At 44.8% G+C, this 21,990-nt stretch overlaps 1 protein-coding gene across 2 annotated transcripts in view; it reads left to right on the top strand.

Moving 5' to 3' along the window:
- MLLT1 (MLLT1 super elongation complex subunit) overlaps positions 1 to 21,990 on the top strand; it is a 31,932-nt gene that overhangs the window by 1,959 nt on the left and 7,983 nt on the right. Inside the window, exons 2-6 of one of the 2 annotated variants that reach the window (XM_050321422.1) lie at positions 2,046 to 2,226; positions 5,130 to 5,212; positions 14,084 to 14,227; positions 15,877 to 16,002; positions 17,265 to 17,810. In XM_050321422.1, the coding sequence (XP_050177379.1) occupies positions 2,046 to 2,226; positions 5,130 to 5,212; positions 14,084 to 14,227; positions 15,877 to 16,002; positions 17,265 to 17,810 (1,080 nt within the window). Of the gene's footprint in view, positions 1 to 2,045; positions 2,227 to 5,129; positions 5,213 to 14,083; positions 14,228 to 15,876; positions 16,003 to 17,264; positions 17,812 to 21,990 lie in introns of both variants that reach the window. The other variant, XM_050321420.1, reaches the window with a different exon arrangement.

Genomic DNA, 21,990 nt, shown 5'->3' with positions numbered 1-21,990 from the left:
TTAACTTCTGGCTTAATTCTCAGCGATTGTTAATTGGAGCGGGGTGTGAGGAGTGCAGCAAGTACGACTTTCGCTCTCAGTTAAACACTTCTCATTTCTGTTTAATTTCGGTCTCTTCCACACAGCCCCATCTGGTTCTCAGCTACAATTTCTCAGGCGTTCCGACTCGGAAAGGCAGATTTTGTAGCCTGACAGTCATTTGCACTTCTCAGGAGAGGGGTAGTAACTGGCAACAGTAGCAGGATTTAAAGGGTAATTACGGAATCGATAACGTGAGGCTGCGGCTCGGGCTGGCTCCGGGGATGTGAACGCTGTGGGAAGCATCCCAGATAAAGCAGGCCTGCAGGCACACTTCAGTGGGAGCTTAGGATTCGGGCAGGCTGTCTCCACATAATGCTTTCCTGGGATTGCTGCGCTCCGGGTGAAGCACACCTTGCCTTTCCTCTGAGTCCTTAATGCGACATGAAAGAACAGCCGGCCCTGCTCCTTCAGGAGTGAGATGGAGCCAGTGTAGATAAGCCATAAGAATGGGGAAAAAAACACGGGAACTAGCAGAGGAAGGTATCCCAAAGAAATGCTGTAGTGAAGGAATTAATTAGATGAGTTTGTCCCCGAGCCTCGATGCGTTGGATCGAGCTGAAGGTATTTTGCTGTGAGGATTTCAACTGCCTGAACAAGTGTGTTAGAGCTTATGGTTGAAATTGGAACTGGACTGCAATTTGGGCGGTCAGGCTTTGATGCCTGGTGCTCTGCAGACCTGCTGTGAGAGCTTTTTACAGAGACAAGAAGACTGAGGTGGGGTGACTTGTGCTTTTTCATCACTGCGCTCTGAAAAAAAAAAAAAAGTCAGGTTGGAGATGCAAAATGTTTTTTCGAGCGTTAATTGTGATCATCAGTGGGAAAATAAGGATGATGCTTTCCCTAAACATTTGTCTAGAGCTCAGGAAGCTTTCTCTTTCCATGCTCATTGTCCAACATCATGCCCTTGGTTTGGCTCCAGGTCAACATGTAATATAGGTAATGACAAATAATGTTGCCTCTTCCAGTGGTAATTGGGACCTGCTAGGAAGAACAAGACACTTATTTGCAAGCCTGAAGTGAAGAGTGGGGTAGGGACTAAAAACTGCCCCTTCTTCTGTGAACCTGCTGGTGCTGAAGCTGGATTTTGATAGGATTAGTTTGGGATCACTGTGCTGCTGCTCTGGTTTGTGTAACAAATATGCACAAAAGTCGGATACCTTGGGTGTTATTCCCTGTCTCTACAAATCTGGCCCTAACATTTCCTTGATTTATCTTGTGTCTGAATCCCTTTCCTCTGTTACATCTGTTTTATACATTCCCTTTCTGCTGTCTGAAGTCTGCAATAATATGTGGACCTTCACCATTGATTTCATCTGGCTTTTAAGATATTTTAATGGGATTTTTGTGCTTTGAGTAAGGCACAGAATATACCTTCCCTGTTAGTGATTGGAGTAGGATTTGGAAGTGCAAATCAGAATTAGGTCAGTTTAGTGTTGGACATTGTGCAGGCAGAGGTGATAACCTGGTCTTGGAAAGTGTGTTAATAAAATATATTTGGAATACAGGAAACATCAGAGTTTTATTCTGGAGGATATCATAAACCATCGATTTGTGATGGGATTTTTCCTGTTTCCAGATTAGTTTTCTGTCAGTGCTGTGAATCCTGGAAGCTGTGAACATCAAGTTCTGTCTCTGACACTTTCTAGAAATAAAGACTCCACAATTAGGACTTCGCTGACAATTTAACTGATAAGTGAGGCAGAGAAACCGATCCCAGTTCTAAAGCTGCTCTAATATGAGGGGGGAAATAGGTATGAAATGGTGCTGGGAGGTATTTTTGTGATGCCTTTTCTGTTGACAGCACTGGCTGTCAGTCTGGGACTGATCTCTCTGTGGATCTGTTGGGTTCCCCCCCGGCAGACCCAGCCTCTGCTGTCGGTGGGGGGCTCATCGTTCTTTGTAACCTACAATCTGCGTCATTTTGCTTGTGGTCCTAAAACGCTAAAACCTCTGTCCTGAAACAGTGCACAGTGCAAGTCAAACTGGAGCTGGGGCACCGAGCCCAACTGAGGAAGAAGCCCACCACGGAGGGGTTCACCCATGACTGGATGGTGTTTGTCCGTGGCCCCGAGCAGTGTGACATCCAGCATTTCGTGGAACGCGTGGTCTTTCGGCTGCATGAGAGCTTCCCAAAGCCCAAGCGAGGTGAGTGGGTGCTTGGAGGTGGATTATGAGGTGTCCTCTCTATGAAACAGCATTTTGCAAGTTAAGCTTGTCTCGGGCTGTCACTTTTCTTTAAAACAGCCCCTTAAAGAGGAGCGAAATGTCCATTGTGTGCGCTCTGCTTTAACCTCTCCTGGCTGTGTTTGAGGAAGGTCAGGGAGAATGGGGCCTTTCTTCTGGTGAAAGGGCAGGAGGTGAGGTGCTTTCTACTCTTATTTAAGCATTAGTTCTTGCAGGTTCTCAACACACAAGTGACAGCAGAAGATAATTCATGTTACAGAATGGGAAAGATGGGTTTGATTTGTTGGAGTTTGCCAGCAAAAGCTGGAAGCACATGATCAGTGAGAGATGCTCAAATACTGGGCTTTTATGTGGACTGGGGTATGTAGAGTTTTGCACTGGTCATGGATTCCTCCAATTCCTAGTCTCAGGGTGCCAGTTCAGGTGGATTAACCCAGTGATGCCAAAGGGTGATGGTCCCTTTGCCACTGGCTGTGCAGTCGGTGTGGTTGGGCAGAGTGGACACATTGCAGTGTTATTTTCTGTCTTTGCTTTGTGACTGTGTAGCAAAATGAACGTTCCTCTCTGCACGGGGCAGGGGGAATTCCTGAGGCTGAGGTGGAGGAACAGGAATTGCCCTTTTAGGGGGCAGCTCAGAGTTACATCTGTGAGACTGTGTAACTACAGCTGCACTGTTACTGTTCTAAGAAATACAAGCTGCCTGTGAGTGTTGCTGTGAAGTACTTTGTAATGTGCTTTCCTAGAAATATTCTTTTAAGCAAAGGACACTCAGGATGTCTTAGAACAACCTGTGACATGGGTTATTTGTAAGAGCCCACAAGTAACTCAGAGGTGCTCAGCTCACAAGAGTGTGAAGATGGAATGTATGTTAATGATGCCTCCTTCAAACTGATGTAGTAAAACTGATGTATGATACAGAAAGTGCAGGACTGAGCTGAAAGCTAATTTATAGAATTAAAGTTGTAATCTGCTGGGTTACAGTTCTGTCATCTGGTGTAATTTGATTGATTACAAACAACTGTGTTGGGCTAGTACATAAAATCATGGTGTGGTTTGGGTTGGAATGGACCTTAAATACCATCTTGTTCCACCCCCTGCCATGGGCAGGGACACCTTCCACTGTCCCAGGTTGCTCCAAGCCCTGTCCAACCTGGCCTTGGACACTTCAGGGATGAGGCAGCCACAGCTGCTCTGGGCAACCTGTGCCAGGGCCTGCCCACCCTCCCAGGGAAGGATTCCTTCCCAACATCCCAGCTAACCCTGCCCTCTGGCAGAGTGAAACCATGGCCTTTGCTCACACAGTTGCTTTATTATCTACGTTCACAGAGATATTTTTCCCTAATCCCTGGGTTTTTAATGCTTCCTTAAGCTCCCTCCTAAGCCCAGCGTGCCTTTGCCCAAGGTGTGTTTGGGTTTTACAGAAATGCTGTGGCATGTGCATCCTATTCCTGGGTTTGTTTGAAGGGTTCCTTCAGCTGGTTCCCTCTCACTTGGAGCAGATCCTGGTGCTGAAGGTGGGCTCGTGCTGCTGGCAGATTGCTCCTGGAATCATTGGAATTTGTCAGGATAGAGTGGCAGAGGAACAAAGGCTGCTTGGCAGATAGGCTTGAGATTCCTGCTGCCATATTGGCACCGCTCTTTGATTTTGGGTTTTTCCCTCTAAATGACAGGGTTCTTACATAAAATTCAAGTTAAAGCAAGTCTAGAGGTTTTTATTATTTTTAGCAATGCCTCTTTCTCACAGTTGAATTTTGAGTGCTGCTTTCCAGCACCTTAATGATGGTAGAAGTGCTTAGAGCTGAGGATAAAACATCTACATTAAAGGAAAATAATTTGTGTGCTTTTAGGTTTGATGTACTGTTTCCTAATCATATTAATTACTCAGAATTCTTATGAGAAACTCCAAAGATTTGCACTGAATTCCTCTAATTACTTAATTGACTTTATTTACATGTATTGTGGTGCATAAATTATATGCAAGTGCATCCGGTTCCTGGGAGGGAGAACATCTCTGTGGGTCTCATGTTTCATCTGGCAGCTGTTGTGTGTTTCTACATCATGGCCAAAGAAATGATCCTGAAATCCTTAGAGTTGGGATATCCCTATCCTGAAATGCAGTGGTGGAGAATAGGAAGGAATTCAGGAGATGAAGCTACACCAGGTAGCGGGACAGGGGCAGCTGAGGCAGGGAACACAGAGATTAATTTCTCTGAAGCAATTAACTTTTCTAATTGCTGTTGCTGCAGAAAGCAGCTCTGACCTTAGCAGCAAACTGGTTCACCTTCCTCCTTCCTCGTGTTTCCTTGTGTGTGGAATAAATAGCAGGGCTCTCACCTGCCCTTCAGGTTTGTGAACCTTGGGGGGAAGCAGCCTGTTACCTCATTATGAGGGTAGAGGATTGCAGGGGAGTGTTTCAAGTTTAAAATAATCATCTTGCTCGCACGTTGTAGTGTTTGGAATGATAAACATGGGCATCAAAGTCAGTTTTACCTTTCTGTGCTGTTGCACCTTTTGGGTCTTTGGCCTTTTCTTGCCAGACAGCTTGAACGGGCAGTTTGCTTTGTTGTGGAACAGCCCAGAAATGTAATTGTATCTCACTGCAAAGGGAGGGGGGGAAGAATCTCACAGAGCCTCTGGCCTGGAGTGTTTTATGTTTCCTTTCCATGGGAGGAGCTAAGAACAGATTTTCGTGTTCCCGACTAAGCCTGTGGCCACCATCTTATTCTGTGTGGTTCTCTCCACAAAGGTCAGTGTTTTAACTGTGTCCTGAGCTCTCAGGGGCCCGTTTCTCCTCCTGCAGCTCCTTTTTGGCTCAGATGAAGTTGTGCTGAGTTCCAAGTTCACATTTATTTGTTCTCTTTCAGTGTGCAAGGAGCCCCCCTACAAGGTGGAGGAGTCTGGCTACGCTGGCTTCATTATGCCCATTGAAGTGCACTTCAAAAATAAGGTAGAAATCTGATTTCTGGTCTTCTAATTGTTTTGAGCTGTGCCAGAGCCTGAAACTGCCTGACAGAAAGACTCTAAATTATGTGACTGTTTTATGTGTGTGTTTTTTATTAGTCTAATAAATAGAATTTAACTGGGAGTTGGAAGCTCCTGCCAGACTTCAAAAGAAAGCTTTTGGCAGAAATGGAATTGCACAGAAAGGTGATATCAGGACAGTGGATGGTCCTAGAGATTCTGAGCAGAGATTGTACCACTTGTAGCTCCTTTCACTTGCAGAATATTAAAGCATTTTAAAATATTTTGTGCACATATGGAAGTAAATAAACATAAACCGCTGATCTGGTAAACATTTGTAAACGCTGTGTTGTCCATATATGAAAAAAAATCCACTTTTTAATTTGCAATCTCGTTAAATTAACTGTACAGGTATGAAATTTGTAGACACACATTTTCACATCTAGGACAAGTATTCAGAGCTGTGTTCAAGATATCCTTGTTCTGATTCTCTGCTCTTCCAAAAAGAAAACACTAAATGTTTGAAGCCTTAAGATGCATTGCCAACAAGCATATGAAAGTTAAATTTTGGGATTTATTGCTTGCTTTTAGTCTTACCACAGAGGTCACGTGGCTGCAGGACTTGGAGAAGGTTATGAAAACAGGGAATTGGGCTCTTGTGTTCATATTACCTCAGTTTCAGTCAAATTGTTTTGTTAAACAGGAATAGTGAAGCATTCTGGGTTTGATTACTGCTTAAATAATAAAATAAAAAAATAATGCTTTTCTTATTATCCCTAAGAGGGAACCTAGATAAAACAAACTCAAAATGTGACCATTGAGCCACATCACTGTAATCTCTGCTCTCACCCACCCCCTCATATTTATATATATATATGTACATATAAAATATATATCATTAATTCTCTTTAGCTTCCCATCATTTTTTCCATGTACCTCCCACAAAAATCTGTCTGTCATTTCCTTCTCACCCCAATCCAGCACAGGGCACTCTCCTGGCAGTGTCATTTTGTGGATAATTAGCATTTTGGTTTGGTTTTTTTTTTTTTTTTGGCCCTACTGTGCTGCCCTGACCCCACTTGGAGTGGGAGTAATGAGCCAGATAATGGGACTGAACCACGAGAAGACAAACTGGTCTCCTGAACCTGGGAATGTTTTGCACACAAGTTATTTTTTTGGGTGGGTAGGGGAAGCCAAAAGGCTGTGAGAAGAAGTGGCAGTCAGAGGGTGGGGGGTGAAAGTTGTTGATAAAAGCAGCTTTTTTTGACAAACGCTGAAAGCTACAACTTGAGTGCAACCAAAACCCCTCAAAAGCTTAAAAGTAGTTTGAATTTTGGTGGCTTTTTTGAGGTTTTAGGTGGGAATCAGAGAACTCTTGAACATTCTCATAAGTCAGGTTCAAAATCCTTTACATTCCTGACCAAAAAAATGTGAACTTCTCCATGCTGATTCCTTATATGTGGAGCCTCTAATGACTGTGAGGGGTGAAATGTATTTTAGTTCTACCCTTACCTTTTATTTTCCCTTCCTTTCTCCACCCAGTCTTTCCTCACACTTTTGTCTTTCACAACCCCATTGATCTCTCATTTCTGTGTTGGATTTTTGTGGGTGCTCTGCCATCTGCATTCCTATGTTTTCTTTAATTTTTTTTTTCCCCTCTGTCCTTTATATCCCTGCGTTCCTGGTGGAATATGGAACTGGCAGATTTTCTGCCTAGAACTCGGTTTCCCACCCACTGGGGTCATCCCTTCTCATTGTTCCTCCACACACGTGACTGCAGAGTTGTTCCCCTGCTCTGAGCAGAGGGGTGGCTTTCATAAATAAGGGAAATAGGTGGGCTCTGTTCTCCCTGGAAACAATGGAAGGAGCAGTTGATTTAATTTGTTTCTGGCATTTTGGTCTTCAGAAACAAATGGCAAATAAACAGGAGAACGGGTTTTAGTTTGCACACTTGTTTTAAAATCTACAGATCTTCAAAATGTTCATCTCTGCCTTATTTTTTTAGATCCACGTGTTATGGGGAAGTTCTTTTTCCATTTTTAAGCTGATGGACAAGTTGCTAATTAGGGAGTTTCAGGCAGCATTAAATTGGGGCAAGCTCTGGTTGAGGGAACAGGTTCCATTTTGCAGCACATGGTTGGAACAGAGACATCTTCCCAGATTCAACCGTGAAGTTGAGACTGCTGGAAACTCAGAAGCTGCTGCTGATGGTGGTGATGAGTGACAAGAACCCCCCCTGGAGCTGTGCCAGGGGGGTTGGGATGGATCCCAGGGAAAGGTTCTTCCCCCAGAGGGTGGTGGGCACTGCCCAGGCTCCCCAGGGCAGTGGGCACGGCCCCAAGGCTGCCAGAGCTCCAGGAGCGTTTGGACAACGCTCTGAGGGACAGGGAGGGATTGTTGGGGTGTCCTGGGCAGGGCCAGGAGTTGGACTGACTGATCCTTGTGGGTCCCTTCCAACTCAGAATATTCCAGGACTTTATATGAGGAATTGGGCTCCTGTATCCACCACTGCCCACTTGGAATTTTAAGAGCCATGATTATTTTCAGTAAGTGGAGCTGAAGGAAATGTATCTTCTGCAAAGATAAAAATGCAGAGACTGGGATATAGCAAAAATTAAAAAGATAGGGAAAGAGGAGGAGAAGTGGCAAAGGCTTGGGATGCAGGCTGTGTTCTCCTGAATTAAAGAGCGTGGTGTTAAAGCACCAAATAAATCAAAGTCTTCAGCACTTCAAGACCACGTGTTCACTCTGATCTGCGTAAACCTGTTGACACTGGTGGGGATCAGCTGGTGTGTGTGGAGCAGATATTGTTCTGAATTGATTACAGCATTTGGGGCTCATCCTCGAGCAACTCCCTTCAAGTAGATGTTATGGATTGATCCTGGGACTGGAGGGAAAAGGCTGTTTGGAGGTGGGGGGGTGTTGTGGCCATATGCTCCCACATTCTGACACGTTTTTGTTGCTGTGTGTCCTGGGTTGAAACCAGAGTTACAGAGGCTTTGGGATTTGTTTATCGATGCGTGTTTAGCTTTGTAAAGGTGAGAAGAGAAAGGATTTAAAGAGGGAGTGAACTAATCTGTGGACCTTGATCTTTGACGTGGTTGGCTGAAATGTTTGGTTTTTTTTCCTCACAGTTTAAGCCTCCTTTCTTGGCCATTTCCTTTCCCTGTGCTGATTTGTTATTGGACTGGTAAATCCTGCAGAAACACTGACCTGTGCTTTGTGAAGGAACAGTTTTAAGAATGGTTTTAATGAGCTTCATCAGGGATTTTTTTTTAAGCAACTTGACATAAAATTACCCATTAACTCTTCGTGTTGGAGTACCCTCTTATTGTTGTTGTGTGTTTGGAGCAGCAGAGTCGGTTCTCTTGGCCCCCCCTGAAGCTTTTGGTGCCTTTCTGTCAGACAGGGAAGTGTCAGCAGAGTGTAAAAAAGGTGTAAGAGCCTGTTTTTATCCTCCACGAGTGTCGTTGGCTTGTGTTTGTCCTTCCTGTGCTGCACTTCAGTACCTCCCTAAGTAGGTGCTTTCTCAGCCTTGGCAGTTGGAGCACAGATTATAAATTGTGAATATTGGTGTGAGCCTGGGCAGTCCGTGGGGCTGAGTGGGCTGTGTGGCCACGGGACTCATTTAACACCGCCCGAGCCTCCGCTGCTGTAACCGATCCCGAAAAACAAATGGCAGGGGCTCAGCAGGTTGATTGATAAAGCTCTTGAAAGCAGAGTTGACTAATGACAGCGGATCATTTGGACTGGAAATGTTAGCGTGCTATTTTTGTGGTGAAATCCTTTGTGTTCCTGTAACGAGGGCTGCTGTTAGTGGCTTCTGCTGCTCGAATCGATACAAACCGGGTACAACAAATGCTCGGCGCTGTTTTTCTCCTGCTCTTCCCCTTCCCTCTCCCCCTCAATTTCAACAGTCTGGAGGCTTTTTTTTTTTTTTTTTTTTCATTGTTGTCTCTAAATAAATCTCTTACAGTGGTACATGTTGAGATCTGGAGGCTGTGATAGAGGTCTGACTTTGGTATTCATCCCCTGTGCCTTTTTTTTTTTTTTTTTTGCATCCTAATCAAATTAGATCAATCCCCCCCCAACAAAGCTAAAGGTCTAGTGTATTTTCACGTTACCCTGATACAAGGCAGATGATATTAATGCAACATGGATAAGATGCTGTATTAAAGTCTCTTTAAAGATGCTACCTCCCAGTTTTAGTGCTGGAGATAAAAGCCTTTCCAGGATTTACATAATGGATACACGGAACTTGGGCTTTTCCTATTAGTGAGGAGGAGATAAGCAGAGAAAGCAAAGAAATCCTTTTGATTTTTTTTTTTTTTCTTCCAGTGGGGTTCAAGAGAAAAACATGCATATTTTACCCCCTTCTGCAACATTTACAGGCTGTGATACAGAAAACAAACAGAGAAATATTGGAGAAGGGAAACATTGTTTGTGTCTCAGGGCAGGAACTCGGTGGAGACGTTGTAGGTGGGCTGCACATATGGCAGGGGAGTGAAACAAGATCAGCTACAACTGGTGTCAGGACTGTGCCATCAGGAAGGGATTGGCCTGGGAAACGCTCCCAGGGAAGGTTGTAGTAAGAACTGGCCTGGGAAATGCTCCCAGGGAAGGTTGGAGAGCCTGTGTTTGCACGAGATGTTTGATTTTACACCTGTTGCTGTTCCTGGGGCAGGGTCTGCACAGCTCTGAGGAAAGGAGGAGCAGCTTTAACCTGCTGGGGTTCACTCAGCGTTGCTGAAAGTTGTGGACAGAGGAGTAAAACTTGTCATTTTGTCTGGCCTTCAAGGGAAGCATTTGTTGCTCCCATTTTTCAGGTCTATTCTGCATTCCCTACCAAACCTGCAGCCCTTTTGTGCTGCTGCTGAGAAGCCACCTTTTCCTGTCAGAAATTAATATGTATGATTGGTTTAGCCATTCCTTTATCTAAGCTGGGCTTTCCTGGCCAAAACCCTCCTTGGGCTGTGTTTCAGTAGCCAGTCATCCATATGCTGAAAATGTGTGTGTGTGTATAAATATATATATATGTCTCTGTGTGTATCTTATACATGTATCTATATATACATATATATGTGTATATTTATATACAGTATATATAAGATGTATATTTAAGAGATATAAAAAGATATATAAAATATATACATATAGATATCGGTATTACATATAATATAAAACATATATTTATGTATAAATATATATATAAATAGATTATTATATAAATTTTTATTATATGAATTTGTAGTGCCTGGCAAGGATGAGTTTGCAAACACGGTAGGTTTACCAGCCAAGCAGCATCATATCACCTATTTGTGAGAGTTAGGAGATTATTAAATGCTTGTCTTGGAGCAGAGAGTACAAAAATATATCAGGAAAACCTAATTTTCAAACGGAGAATTATTCCTGATGCGGGGAGGGTCCAGCCTGCTGTTCCGTGTTATTTCACCGAAGAATCCCAGGAAAGATAAAGGTGGTTCATGGTCTCCTGAGTGGAACACAAGGCCACTTGCTTCAAAAACTGACTCTTGGGCTATTCACTTTTAAATGTCCCGTCTGGAAGCGGGTGGAGGAGCAGTCAGAGACCAGTCAGACGGGTTGGACGAGCCTGGGAAGGGGGTTTCATTTCTCCAGACGTTCCGGATAAATGACTCTGTCAGGCTGGATCTATGGCGAAAGGGAAGTGGTGTTAGATGTTATAGTTATTGAATAACCATGAGCCTGCTTCCTTGGTGTGCTAGATTTTTATTTTTTTTTTTAAGATAATTTTGTTTTATGGCTTTCTAAAAGTGATTTATGAGCTTTATGCGCACACTACCAGTGAAATCCTTTTGATTTGTGTTAAGTGGCAAAGGGCACACCCTGCCTTAAAAACAAGACAAGGAAATTTTCACAAAAGACTTTGAAAAATTCCTCCTCTTCACGAAGAAAAAGTGCCAAAAGAACTTTAACCCATTACTTGGGAACTCAAAGGGAAAATAAAGCAGTTCAGTGCTCTGGTAACAGCACAGTGGCGGTCGCTGCAGACAGGAAGCAGTAAAAATAAAACCTAATGTACCCTGCTTGGGAGATTGGAGGTGGAATAGGGGGATTCTCGGGATGAAGGGAAGTTTACAGCAGCTGCAAATAAAAGCTTGGCCCTGGCTTTGTGATCCACACTCTGTAGTTTACTTCCCTGGCATCCTGAGATTTAAGGGGCAGATGCAAAGGGAGGTTCTGAGATATCCCCACCCTCTCTGTACCAGCTTAACCATTTCATGTCCAAATTGGCCACTGGATTTTAAATCTGAATGGCTGATATCTACCCAGTTAGAAATGCAGGTGATCCATCCTTTTTAAAGCTCCTCTTGGGAGTGAGGCCCTTCAGGGAACAACAAAACACCCAGAGGAATTAAGGCTCTCCCTGTTCAGTTTTACTGGTTGATGTCAAGGGTTGAATCTCAGAAGGTGGAATCATCTAAGTGTAAATCCTGGCTTGTGTGTGTAGCTGCTGCTCAAGCAGGAGCAGGTAAAGTGATGCTGTAGGACTGTCTGGACCAAAGTTTGCAGGGTGAGAAAGCACCTACACCGGGTTACAGCCCCAAGCAGCAGGATTTGTGGATCTCAGCACAGTATTTAGAAAGGCTTTGAAGTGTGGCATTGTGGATTCAAGCCTGGCTTTCCATTTGAAGTTAGGAGATGGGTAGGTCCGGGTCAATTGAGAGAGATTTCTCTTGGTCTTCCCCCTCCTTTCCCCCTCATTGATGGTTGTTTGGAGGGAAGAACCTTTTAGGGAGGACCGGATGGATTAAGCTTTGGAGTGGCTTGAGCTGTAATCATTAGCTGGGCAGCGAGGGCAGTAAAGGAAAGAATGTTTATTTGCAGCTTTTTGCTTTGAGACTTTTGTGGTGGCTCTTTTAGGAGTGCTGTAATCTTAATTATTCACTTGGGGGGGGGTTGAGGGGCTCCTCATGGCCTGGGGGATACAAAGGGGATTTTAATGATTAGGGCACTTGGCTGGGGCTCCTTCCCAGGGCAGGAGTTGGAAAAAAAATCACGTTCTAAAACCACCTTGATTTTAGAAAAATTCAACAGAGACATGAGAAATATTTGGGTGCTTCTGTGGTGAGTCTATACAAGAAATGGGATACCTGAGGTGAGAGGGAGAGGAATCTGCAGCCTCTGCCCTGCTCAGAAAACAAACAAATGACAAAGCAGAGCTGGTAATGGGCTGGCGAAACAGCTTTTGACCAAAGCCTGCCTTTGCCAATCTATCCAAGATCTATTTACTCTTGTAAACCAGGAAAAGCATTTCACAAACCATTATTAGGCCACATTTGGGTTTCTGTTCATCCTTCATTTCAGTTTATTAGACTTTGAGGGACCCTGTGCAGCTGCTGTTTGAACTGCAGCGAGCGCACACGCAGAGCTCGCTAATGATTCTGCTAATGAGGACGGTCATGGAAGGGAGGGAAACCACAGGGCAATGGATTTTGTAAGGATTTTTTTTCTTTTTCTTCCCATTTTTCTGTTTTAGTGGCCACTGAGCCCTTTTGGGAGGGCCTGGGTTCTTCAGGACTGTCCCAGGAGAGGCTCTGAAGACCCTGGTGTTGGCAGCATGTTAATCTGAGACTGGATACCTGTTTGGGGGTTAGGCCTAACCTTGACTCCCTGCCAAGCTCAGGGCGCTGATTTTGATGTAAATCAGGTGTAGTTACCACCCTTTGTATTAGGAGAGGTGTAGTTTGTCCAAGAAATGGCCTCTGCAGCGCAGCAAACAGCAGGAATCAGGAATCAGGGGTGGTCCGAAGCCGTTTGACGCTCCAACCTATTTTCAGCAAATCTAATGGAGCTCGGGCCGGGAGCCTGCGGCATCTGTTCCCATCCAACAATGCAACTGCACCAGGAAATCGAGCTGCTGGATATGAATTCTGGAAAAAGGCTGCCGTGCAGCTGCTTGGTGTTGCGCAGTGAACGAGGCACGTGGGAAGCATTCACGGAAACCCGGAGAGGGCACTGCCGGGCTTTGCGGGAGAGTCCCTCTTGCCACATTGACTTTCCAAGCTGGAATTACAAGAGAACACCAGGCAGAGTCCTGTGGGTATTTCTAACACACCAGCAGCCTGCAATATTTGCAAGCTCAGGAGCAAGGGAGGGTTAGGAAATAAAAAAAAAGGAGGAGGTTTGTTCCATTCTGTGCTGCGGATGCAGCAGGTGGAACAGAGGCAGTGAGGCGCAGATGATCCCCCAACGTGCATACAAAAAAACTCGGCATTGCTTGGGTGAAAGTGCCCTTGGAAAGTTCAAAAGCCTGGGATATCTTCCCATTCAGCCTCTGCAATATGCATATTGAAAAGGATTTTGCAGACCAAGTCATCTTTTTTTGCCCGTCGCGTTTTAATCTTCTCTCGTACCCACAGAGATCCCAGGAGTTCAGAAGTTGTTCCTTCTCTTAAAAAAAAAAAAAAAAAAAAAAAAGGGGATTATGCTTTTCTTAATATTGGTACTTAAAAGTTGCTTCCCAAAGGAGATAGGATTTGAATTTTGGGGAAAACAGAATAGTAGGTAGAGCTTGTGAATCTGCTTTTCGGGGAAGGCTTGAGAACAGCTTTAAATAGACAATTTTCACTCAGAATTCCTGCCTGTGTGTTGCTTTTGCAGTGGGAAGCTTCATGCCTGAGTTCCTGCTGAACGCTGCGTTAACTTCAGGCACAAATAGTTTAATTTCCAGCTCTCTGATCTCATGATGAAAAACTCCACGAATACAACACTCAGTGGTTTATTTGGGATTTTCAGGAGTGACTGTTTGCATCCTCAGCCTTGCTGTGCTTGCCAAAACTCCTTCCGGTCTCCCAAAAGTCTTTCTTGTTTTTAGGAGGAGCCGAAAAAGGTTTGTTTCACGTATGACCTGTTCCTAAATTTGGAGGGAAACCCCCCTGTGAACCATCTTCGTTGTGAGAAACTGACTTTCAACAACCCCACCAAGGAATTCAGGCGCAAACTCATTAAGGCTGGAGGGGTAAGTGCCAGAGGGATTTGGGATCCTGAGAGGTTCTGCTAAAAATGCTTGTTTTGCTCTGAGGTTTCATTTCCAGGCTTCAAGCAGTTTTCTGTGTTCCTCTAAAGGATGACCCAGCCAGCTTTCACTCCTGGTTATACAACTGCAGCCCTTGGAGCAGAACAAACCCTTTGCTGGTGTGATTGGTGACTCTTCATTTTTCAATTTAAATGTGACCATTAATATCAAAGCACTTAAAACCCCTCTGGAAATGGAGATCTGCTGTGGGTGGTGCAGGCTGGCCATCAGTTATCTGGGGCCTTCCTGGTGCCAGGAGGTGGATCAGGACAGAAAAGCTCCAGGAAAGGGAGAGACTTCCAGCCTATTCCTTGCTCATTTTGTTTAGCTTAATAGTTAGTGCTTCCTGGTCAATAAATGTCCTCTAAGCCTGGGATCAGCTACTTGTGGCTTAGATAATAAAAAATTAATGAAAAATATTAGAATATAAAGTGAAAACAGGTGTGGGAGATAAAAATAGCTTTACCCTTGAAGGCACAATAAGATATGAGTTCCTGCAGTGGATGAACTCTTACCTCTGGGGAAGTAACATGCAGTGATAGACTAAAGGATAATCCTCAAAAAACTACAAATCTGAGCAAATCAATGCAAACCACAAAGTGCATGAAGTTTTTAACCAGCCAGAGGATGTCAAGGCCAGGTTGGACTGGGCTTGGAGCAACCTGGTCTATTGAAAGGTGTCCCTTCCAACCCAAACCACTCCATAATTCTGACTGTATTCTGAGATACCCCCTTATGCAGTAATGCACAGTGTTCTGTTCAAGGATTTTATTCAGGATGGTCTCAATTGATGACAGAATTTTCTTCTGGAAAGGTCAGAAGGTTTGTGGGGAAGATGGTCAGTAGTAGATCTCAGGAGCTTCAGGTATTCCAGCTGTTCCAGTGCTTCTCTGTACTGGGCACAGGGAAAGGTGCTCATTTCTCAGCCCTAGGAGGGCTGAAACATCATCTGCTTTCTAGGATTTTCACAGTAATTACTTTATTCCTTGTGTACTGAGGTATTTCAACTGTGAGACACTTTTGATGCTGTTTATCTCGTGGAAATTTTCCACAGAATTGTTCTGACAGTATAGGGGAGGTGAGAAGGGAATTATTCTGTGGAGCTCAGTGCTTGGTGTTAAGACCTTTGTCAAGCATGAGACACAAGCTCTGCTCTTTTATTTTTCTTTTTTCCCCTGGATTCAGCTTCCCCTAAACCAATGAAGTCTTGCTCATTCCTTCCAGATTTATCTCACTACCCTTTTTCAGGGTAAAAGCATTTACAACAGAACACACAGTCCTTGTCCAGAGCTTTATTGCCTTCCCTGTGCTCAGAATATTGGCATTCCCTTTGGGAAAGGCAACTCGATATTGCATGTTGCCTTTCATTTTTGGTGGGTTTAATATGCTCTCTTTGAGGAGTTGCCTTGAAAGTGAGCATTCCATAGACAATATCTTTTTATGGCCTTTAAGCAGGGGAGGGCGGGGGAAAACCCTTCAAAAGATGAGTAATGGTGTGTTAATTGAGCAAGAGGCTTAACATAATCATGTGTTAATAGTTAATAGTCCGTGAGACTTTCCTCAGACATAATTTCTCTCCTCTTTATCCCCAGGTAATGGTAATGCCAGAAGGAGCAGAAACTGTTTCAAGGCCAAGTCCTGACTATCCAATGTTACCCACGATACCTCTCTCTGCCTTCTCTGATCCCAAGAAGACCAAACCCTCCCATGGGTCAAAGGTCAGTGCAAGCACACTTTTGGGTCACCCTGAGGTGAAAAAGTCTTTCAGGGCTTGCAGCTGAGAGCTTGTTTAGCAGCTGTTTCTGGCTGCTTCCAATTCTGAAACCTTCTTGTCACTCTGCAGTTCAGCAGCCAGTGGTCTGGAACTTACCATAATTTAGGAGGCTTTTGTTGATTTGATAGACTTCTCTCCAGGGAAGTTTTGAAAAGAAAATGACACGTCCAAGGCTGGGAATTTTTGGCGAATTGGACCTTCCTCTTGATCTGCTGTAGCAGATAAAGGTGGATGAAATCCTCTCTGATCGTATCGCTGGTGCTGAGGATGAATTGTGTGGATGTTTTGCTGCCTGCCACCTCCAGCCCTGCTCTGAGTGCCTGCATTTCTTTGCAGAAAGGCTGAGAGGAGAGTCAGCCCTTCCCTTGTCCTTACAACTGCTCAGGGCAGTGCTGTAAATAAAGAACGTGAAATATGCTGCACTTGGTCAAACTGGTGATTTCCAGATGGGATTGTTTGCACCCAGCAGCAGCCAGTTCCTGAGCCTTCTGAAGAACCTGAAGTTTGCTTTTTTTTTTTACTTGTGTACTGAAGCTATTTTTGTGTAATTCTACATGGGAGAAACAATCCCCAGGCAATGGTGTTTTGGAACAGACTACATGCACTTTATCAGCCTGGGCAGTCACAGATATTAACAACAATTCATTTTACGCTGTAATTCAATTCTGATATCCATGTTCTTTTGGGGCTCTGAACACTTCTCTGGCACTTCAGCCCTGCTTTCTGATGTTATGAAACAGAGTGAAGATGACTTACCTGTTAGTGGCTGATTTAATTTTGGTCAGGGCTGAAGGATTAGGAAACACAGGAGACAGCAGAGAAATGAAGGGCTCTGACATGAGCCTTGGTGAAAATTGCCAGTAGCTAAAGAGACAATTTTTCCTGCTCCCTTCCTCCAGGTTTCCCTCAGAGGTTCATGTGTGTTTGCATTCAGATTAAATCTGAACTAAACATCCTCAGGTGTTTCTAGACCTTTTGTAGATCCTGGAAAGGAACAGGACCATGTTAAAGTTTCCATTGTCCCTTTGTGTCCATCAGCTTTGGAGAAGTGTAGATGTTAACCTGGGAGGTAGAGAAGCACTGCAGGGATCAGTGGGTGGATTTCTGCAGGAAACAACCATTTCCATGTGATTTATGAGGATGTGTTTTATCCTTCTGTGCAGAGTTTCATATCCAGCTTGCATGTTTTCTGTTGCTGAATTTTAGGATGCAAACAAGGAAAGCAGCAAAGCATCCAAACCACACAAAGTCACCAAGGAGCACAGAGAGAGGCCCAGGAAAGACTCTGAGAGCAAAAACTCCTCCAAAGACCTGGAGAGAGAACAAAACAAGCCTCTGAAGGACTCCTCCAGAAAACCAACTGAGAACAAACTGCCTAAGGAGGAGAAGGCACCTCCAAAAGCTGCTTTCAAGGAACCAAAACTGGCCGTGAAGGAGACCAAACTGGAGAACACTTCTCCGAAGGGGGGGCCGCAGCCGGAGTTAAAGTCTTCCAGCAAGAGGCCCTCCAACGTGGAGTCACCAAAGCCTAGTGCCAAAAAACAAAAAAAGAGTAGCTCCAAAGGGGTGAAGAACATCCTGGGGACATCGCCCAGAACCTCGTCTTCCTCATATCCGGAGAAGAAGCAAACCAAGGAGAAGATGAATGCCAAAGTGGAGAAGGTAAAATCCGAGAGCGAGGCCAAGGAGATCAAAAAGCCCGTGGAAATGGAGGAGTCGAATTCAGAGGATGAAACTTCTTTCAAGTCAGAGGTGAGGAGGGATTTATCCTTTAGCAGAATTTGGGAAGGTGCTGTTCAAATCCCTGCCTGAAAGGGATGTTAAAAATATTCTCTCAGAGGAGGTAGAGAAGCAGGTTGGTAAATACTTAGGCTGGGTTGTACCTCAAATCAAACTCCCTCTGCAGAATCCTGTCAGTATTAATCATTCCCCCTACCTGCTTTACCTCCTGTTTCAGGTACATGCTTTTATTTAGATTTATCTGCAGGCAGAATTACCTAAAAGTCAGAGTTCATCCCTCATTCATCCCTTGCAGTGACATTTACAGAGCTACAGTAGATATGGAGACTTTCTACCTGCTTCTGATAACATAATGTTTTTGAATGTGGTCTTAGTTCAGAAAAGGAGGAAATCATTCCATTTTTGTACCCAACAGTGTTAAAATGTAAATAAAGCCCCTCTTCCTGACATGGCCTGTAAGAAATGTGCTATTGGCTGAAGCTCAAAATACAACCACATGCCACCAAACCTAAATAAATTGTGTTGTAAAAACATAAAACAAATTATGTTCTTGTGCTACTATTTTTAAAAGCTGTCTAAATATTTTTTTCCTTTTTACAACTGAGAACATTCCTCATCCTCTGTCTTCTAGAAAATATTTTCCAAAAGAAGGCAAAAAAAAAAATGTAGGAGGGGAAAGACACAACTTAAATCCAAACTCTTTTTGCTTGTATATTTAATATTTGCTACAAAGAAACCATGTATCTTGTAATAGGATTCACAGGATAATGTCATTGGAATTTTGGAACTGCTTCCTCCTGACCACTTTTAGAAAGATTTGCTTTACTGGCATAAATCTTGTAGGGACAATTTGTATTAGGATGTAGTCAGCACTGAGATGCAGCAAGTATTGATGTGTTTATATCAGGAAGAGGTGTTTTTTTTCTGCAGGATTCCCAGTAGAAGAGTTTATTGGGGAAGTGTTAATTCCAGTTATTCTGCAGACAAATAACAACCCTGGAAGTGTTCCAGGCCAGGTTGGGCTTGGAGCAACCTGGTCTGGTGGGAGGTGCCCCTGCTCATGGCAGGGGGTGGAATGAGATGAACCTGAAGGTCCCTTTTAACCCAAACCACCGTGGGATTTTAGGGTTTTATTTCCCAAATGGATGAAATGTGTAGGTTGGGAATTAGAAGAGGCAGCTCCTCTCCACTTTTAGCTTTGTACCTGAAGTGCAAACCCCTCTTTCCAGTTGCAGATACAGGGCCCTCCCTGTGCTCTGCTGATCCCTGAGCGTCCTGTGCTTCATTATTCCGTAGGTGTCATCCATCCCCTCGTGACCCCAGGCAGCTGAAAGCTGATAGTGCTGCTCAGAGCATCCCAGGAAACCACAACAAGTGGCTCTGGGTCCACAGCCCTGTCCTGGCCCCCTGAGCTCCCTGTGCCTCCGTGTCCTCCCCTGCACCAGCTCCTGTTGGATGCTGGACAGAGGGACTGGAGTGCTGGCCCGGCACAGGAGGGCAGGAATGCTTGGAGTCACGGTCAGAGCTGCTTGGGATTCTGTGGAACTGAAGCTCGGGGGCACAACTGCATAAGAGCAGCCTCTTGGAGCTCCTTTCCCACCCTGGGGGTTCTCCTCGCTCCCGGTGCTGCCGTTTTGCTCCGGGGTTTGTCCTGGCACAGCCGAGCCGTGTGTGGAGCCACTGGAGCGAAGGAGCAGCTGGAGGTGGAGCAGGGCCCAGAAACTCTTAAATCAGCTTTGCTGCTGCAGCCAAGGGATTGTGCAACACCCTCTGAGGCTGCAGCTCCACGGAGGCTCCAGGTTGACATCTTTAGGAACAGCCTTGCTTCCATTTGTGCTCTGGGGTGTGCAGCGGTATAAAGGAATTTCTCCTGCCATTTCAACCTTTTTTCAGCGTTTACTTGTCCTTTCTCTTTTTTTTTTTTTTATCCCTTTTTTTTTCCTTCCCCTATCAAGTCCAGTTCCCTGAAGTGGCCTCCTGCTTGGCTGCCTGAACGCTGACAAAAGGGAGAGGCTGGGATGTGAGGCAGGATTGCTTTTTTCCCATTGTCGGCGGGTGCTTTTGTCACATCCCGGTGACAGTCACAGCACACGGAGCATGTCCAGCTGGATCCTCCCCAGTGCCTGAAAGAGCTCATGGGGTTAAAGGCAAAAAGGAGAAACAGGGTCCTTAAAACTTCCAACTTCTGCTTCATGCATCCTGTGAAATCATTTTAAGGGAAGACCTGCAGATTGTGGTCAGACACAGGAGCTGTGCTGCCTTAGCTCAAACATATTCACAGAATCCCAGGATGGTTTGGGTTGGGAGGGACCTTAAAGCTCATCCCATTCCATCCCCTGCCATGGGCAGGGACACCTTCCACTAGCCCAGGGTGCTCCAAGCACCATCCAGCCAGCCTGGCCTTGGACACTTCCAGGGATTCAGGGGCAGCCACAGCTTCTCTGGGCAACCTGTTCTTTCTGCTCTCACACTGTAATTTCTTAGAACAACCAGTGTTGCTGCAATGTGCCAGTAGATCTGATATGGGAATTATTAAATTATTCTCCTTTGCTCCTGAACCATTCCCAAGGGTTGTAATAGCCTTTTTGGCACATTTCCCCCTCTTTTTACGGGGGAATAAACAAAACTCTTACCAGTGCTTGGGTGATAGTGTGGCAGCAGGGATCAGTCACAGGTGGGACTGGATAACCTTGGAGGTCTCTTCCAACATAAATGATTCTGGGATAAATTACAGGGAAGGCTGGTATTGGGATAGAAAGTCCTGCTGCCACTTCCACTTATTAATGCCCAGAGTTACTGATGTGCCTCTTTCTACCTTTCACGTTGTTTTTATAGCATTAACCTTTCCTGGGATAAGTTGATTGATCAGTGAGAGCGTGTGGTTCTTCCAGGAATCAGGGTTTGCTAGTGGAAGTAACAGACAGATTCCTGGGAATGAAGCAGTGAAATTAAAACGCTGATTTCCATGGAATTACTTAAAAAAAAAAGAGGCAAGATATTACATTACATTGAGAATCTTTAGAACCTGATAAGTACCAACTCCCCCCACACTTTTAAGGGATTTTAGAGCCGTTTTGGGGCTGAAGGCATTGCCGTGGCCTCTGCTGTCCCCTGGCGGCCCTTCAAGGTAGCGCAGGTGGTCGCTGTACATTGATTTAATATTGATTTATGATTAACGGCACGCGGAGCACCCCAACTCCCTGTCTGGATGCTGCTGTTATCCATAGTTCATTTTCCTCTTCCTTCCCTCCTCCTGGCATTTCTGCCCGGTGCTGGCAGAGGAGTTGGGTTCACAAGGGTTCACTGTTACGTTTTTTACAGTCAAATTTGAAATTGGTGTAAAAGCAACAGGGTTGAGAGTATAATAATAATAATAATAATAATAATAATAATAATTCAGAACTAATTTTGGGAGTCAATTGAGCTGGTTAGGAATGGAATCTCTTCCTGTCTATGAGGAAAGGTGAGAGAACTGGGATTGTCCAGCCTGGAGAGGAGAAGGCTTTGGGCTGACCTAACTGTGGCCTTCCAGTCCCTGAAGGGAACCTTGAGGAAGGTGGAAAGAGATTATTTACCAGTGTTTGGAGTGACAGGACAAGGGGGAATGGCTTCAAAGTGACAGAGAGTAGGGATAGATGGGATATTGGGAAGGAATTCTTGGCTGGTGAGGGTGGGCAGGCCCTGGCACAGGTTACCCAGAGCAGCTGTGGCTGCCCCATCCCTGGGAGTGTCCAAGGCCAGGTTGGATGGGGCTTGGAGCAATCTGGGATAGTGGAAGGTGTCCCTGCCCGTGGCAGGGGGTGGAACAAGATGATTTTTAAGGTCCCTTTCAACCCAAACCATTCCATGGCTGTGACTCCACATTCAGTGACCAGTCCAAGGTCTTCAGAGGAAAGTTGGTGGGTACAGTAAATACACTTTTTAAGAGGGCTTTGATAACTGTTCTGGGTTGTGTGCTGGTCATCTTCTCACTTCAAAGTAAGGGGTTTTCACTTAAACGTTTTTCAGCTGCTGCATTTCATCACTTGAGGGTATTTGGAACTGGTGGCTTGCAGGGTTTTGGTGGGAGCCCTTGATGCTGCTCCCAGGAGTGCTGAGCTGCATCCTGCCAAACTTTCATAAATGTTGTTTTTATCCCCCTCCCACTTTGTATGTTTTCTGTAATCTGCAAAAGCTGCATTCAGTGCTGTGT

The sequence above is a fragment of the Myiozetetes cayanensis genome, unplaced genomic scaffold (assembly GCF_022539395.1).
Source record: "Myiozetetes cayanensis isolate MyiCay16 unplaced genomic scaffold, myiCay2020 scf26, whole genome shotgun sequence".
In the NCBI taxonomy this organism is placed as follows: domain Eukaryota; kingdom Metazoa; phylum Chordata; class Aves; order Passeriformes; family Tyrannidae; genus Myiozetetes; species Myiozetetes cayanensis.
Note: the sequence above shows the minus strand (reverse complement) of the source record. Positions and strands in the feature narration are given on the sequence as shown.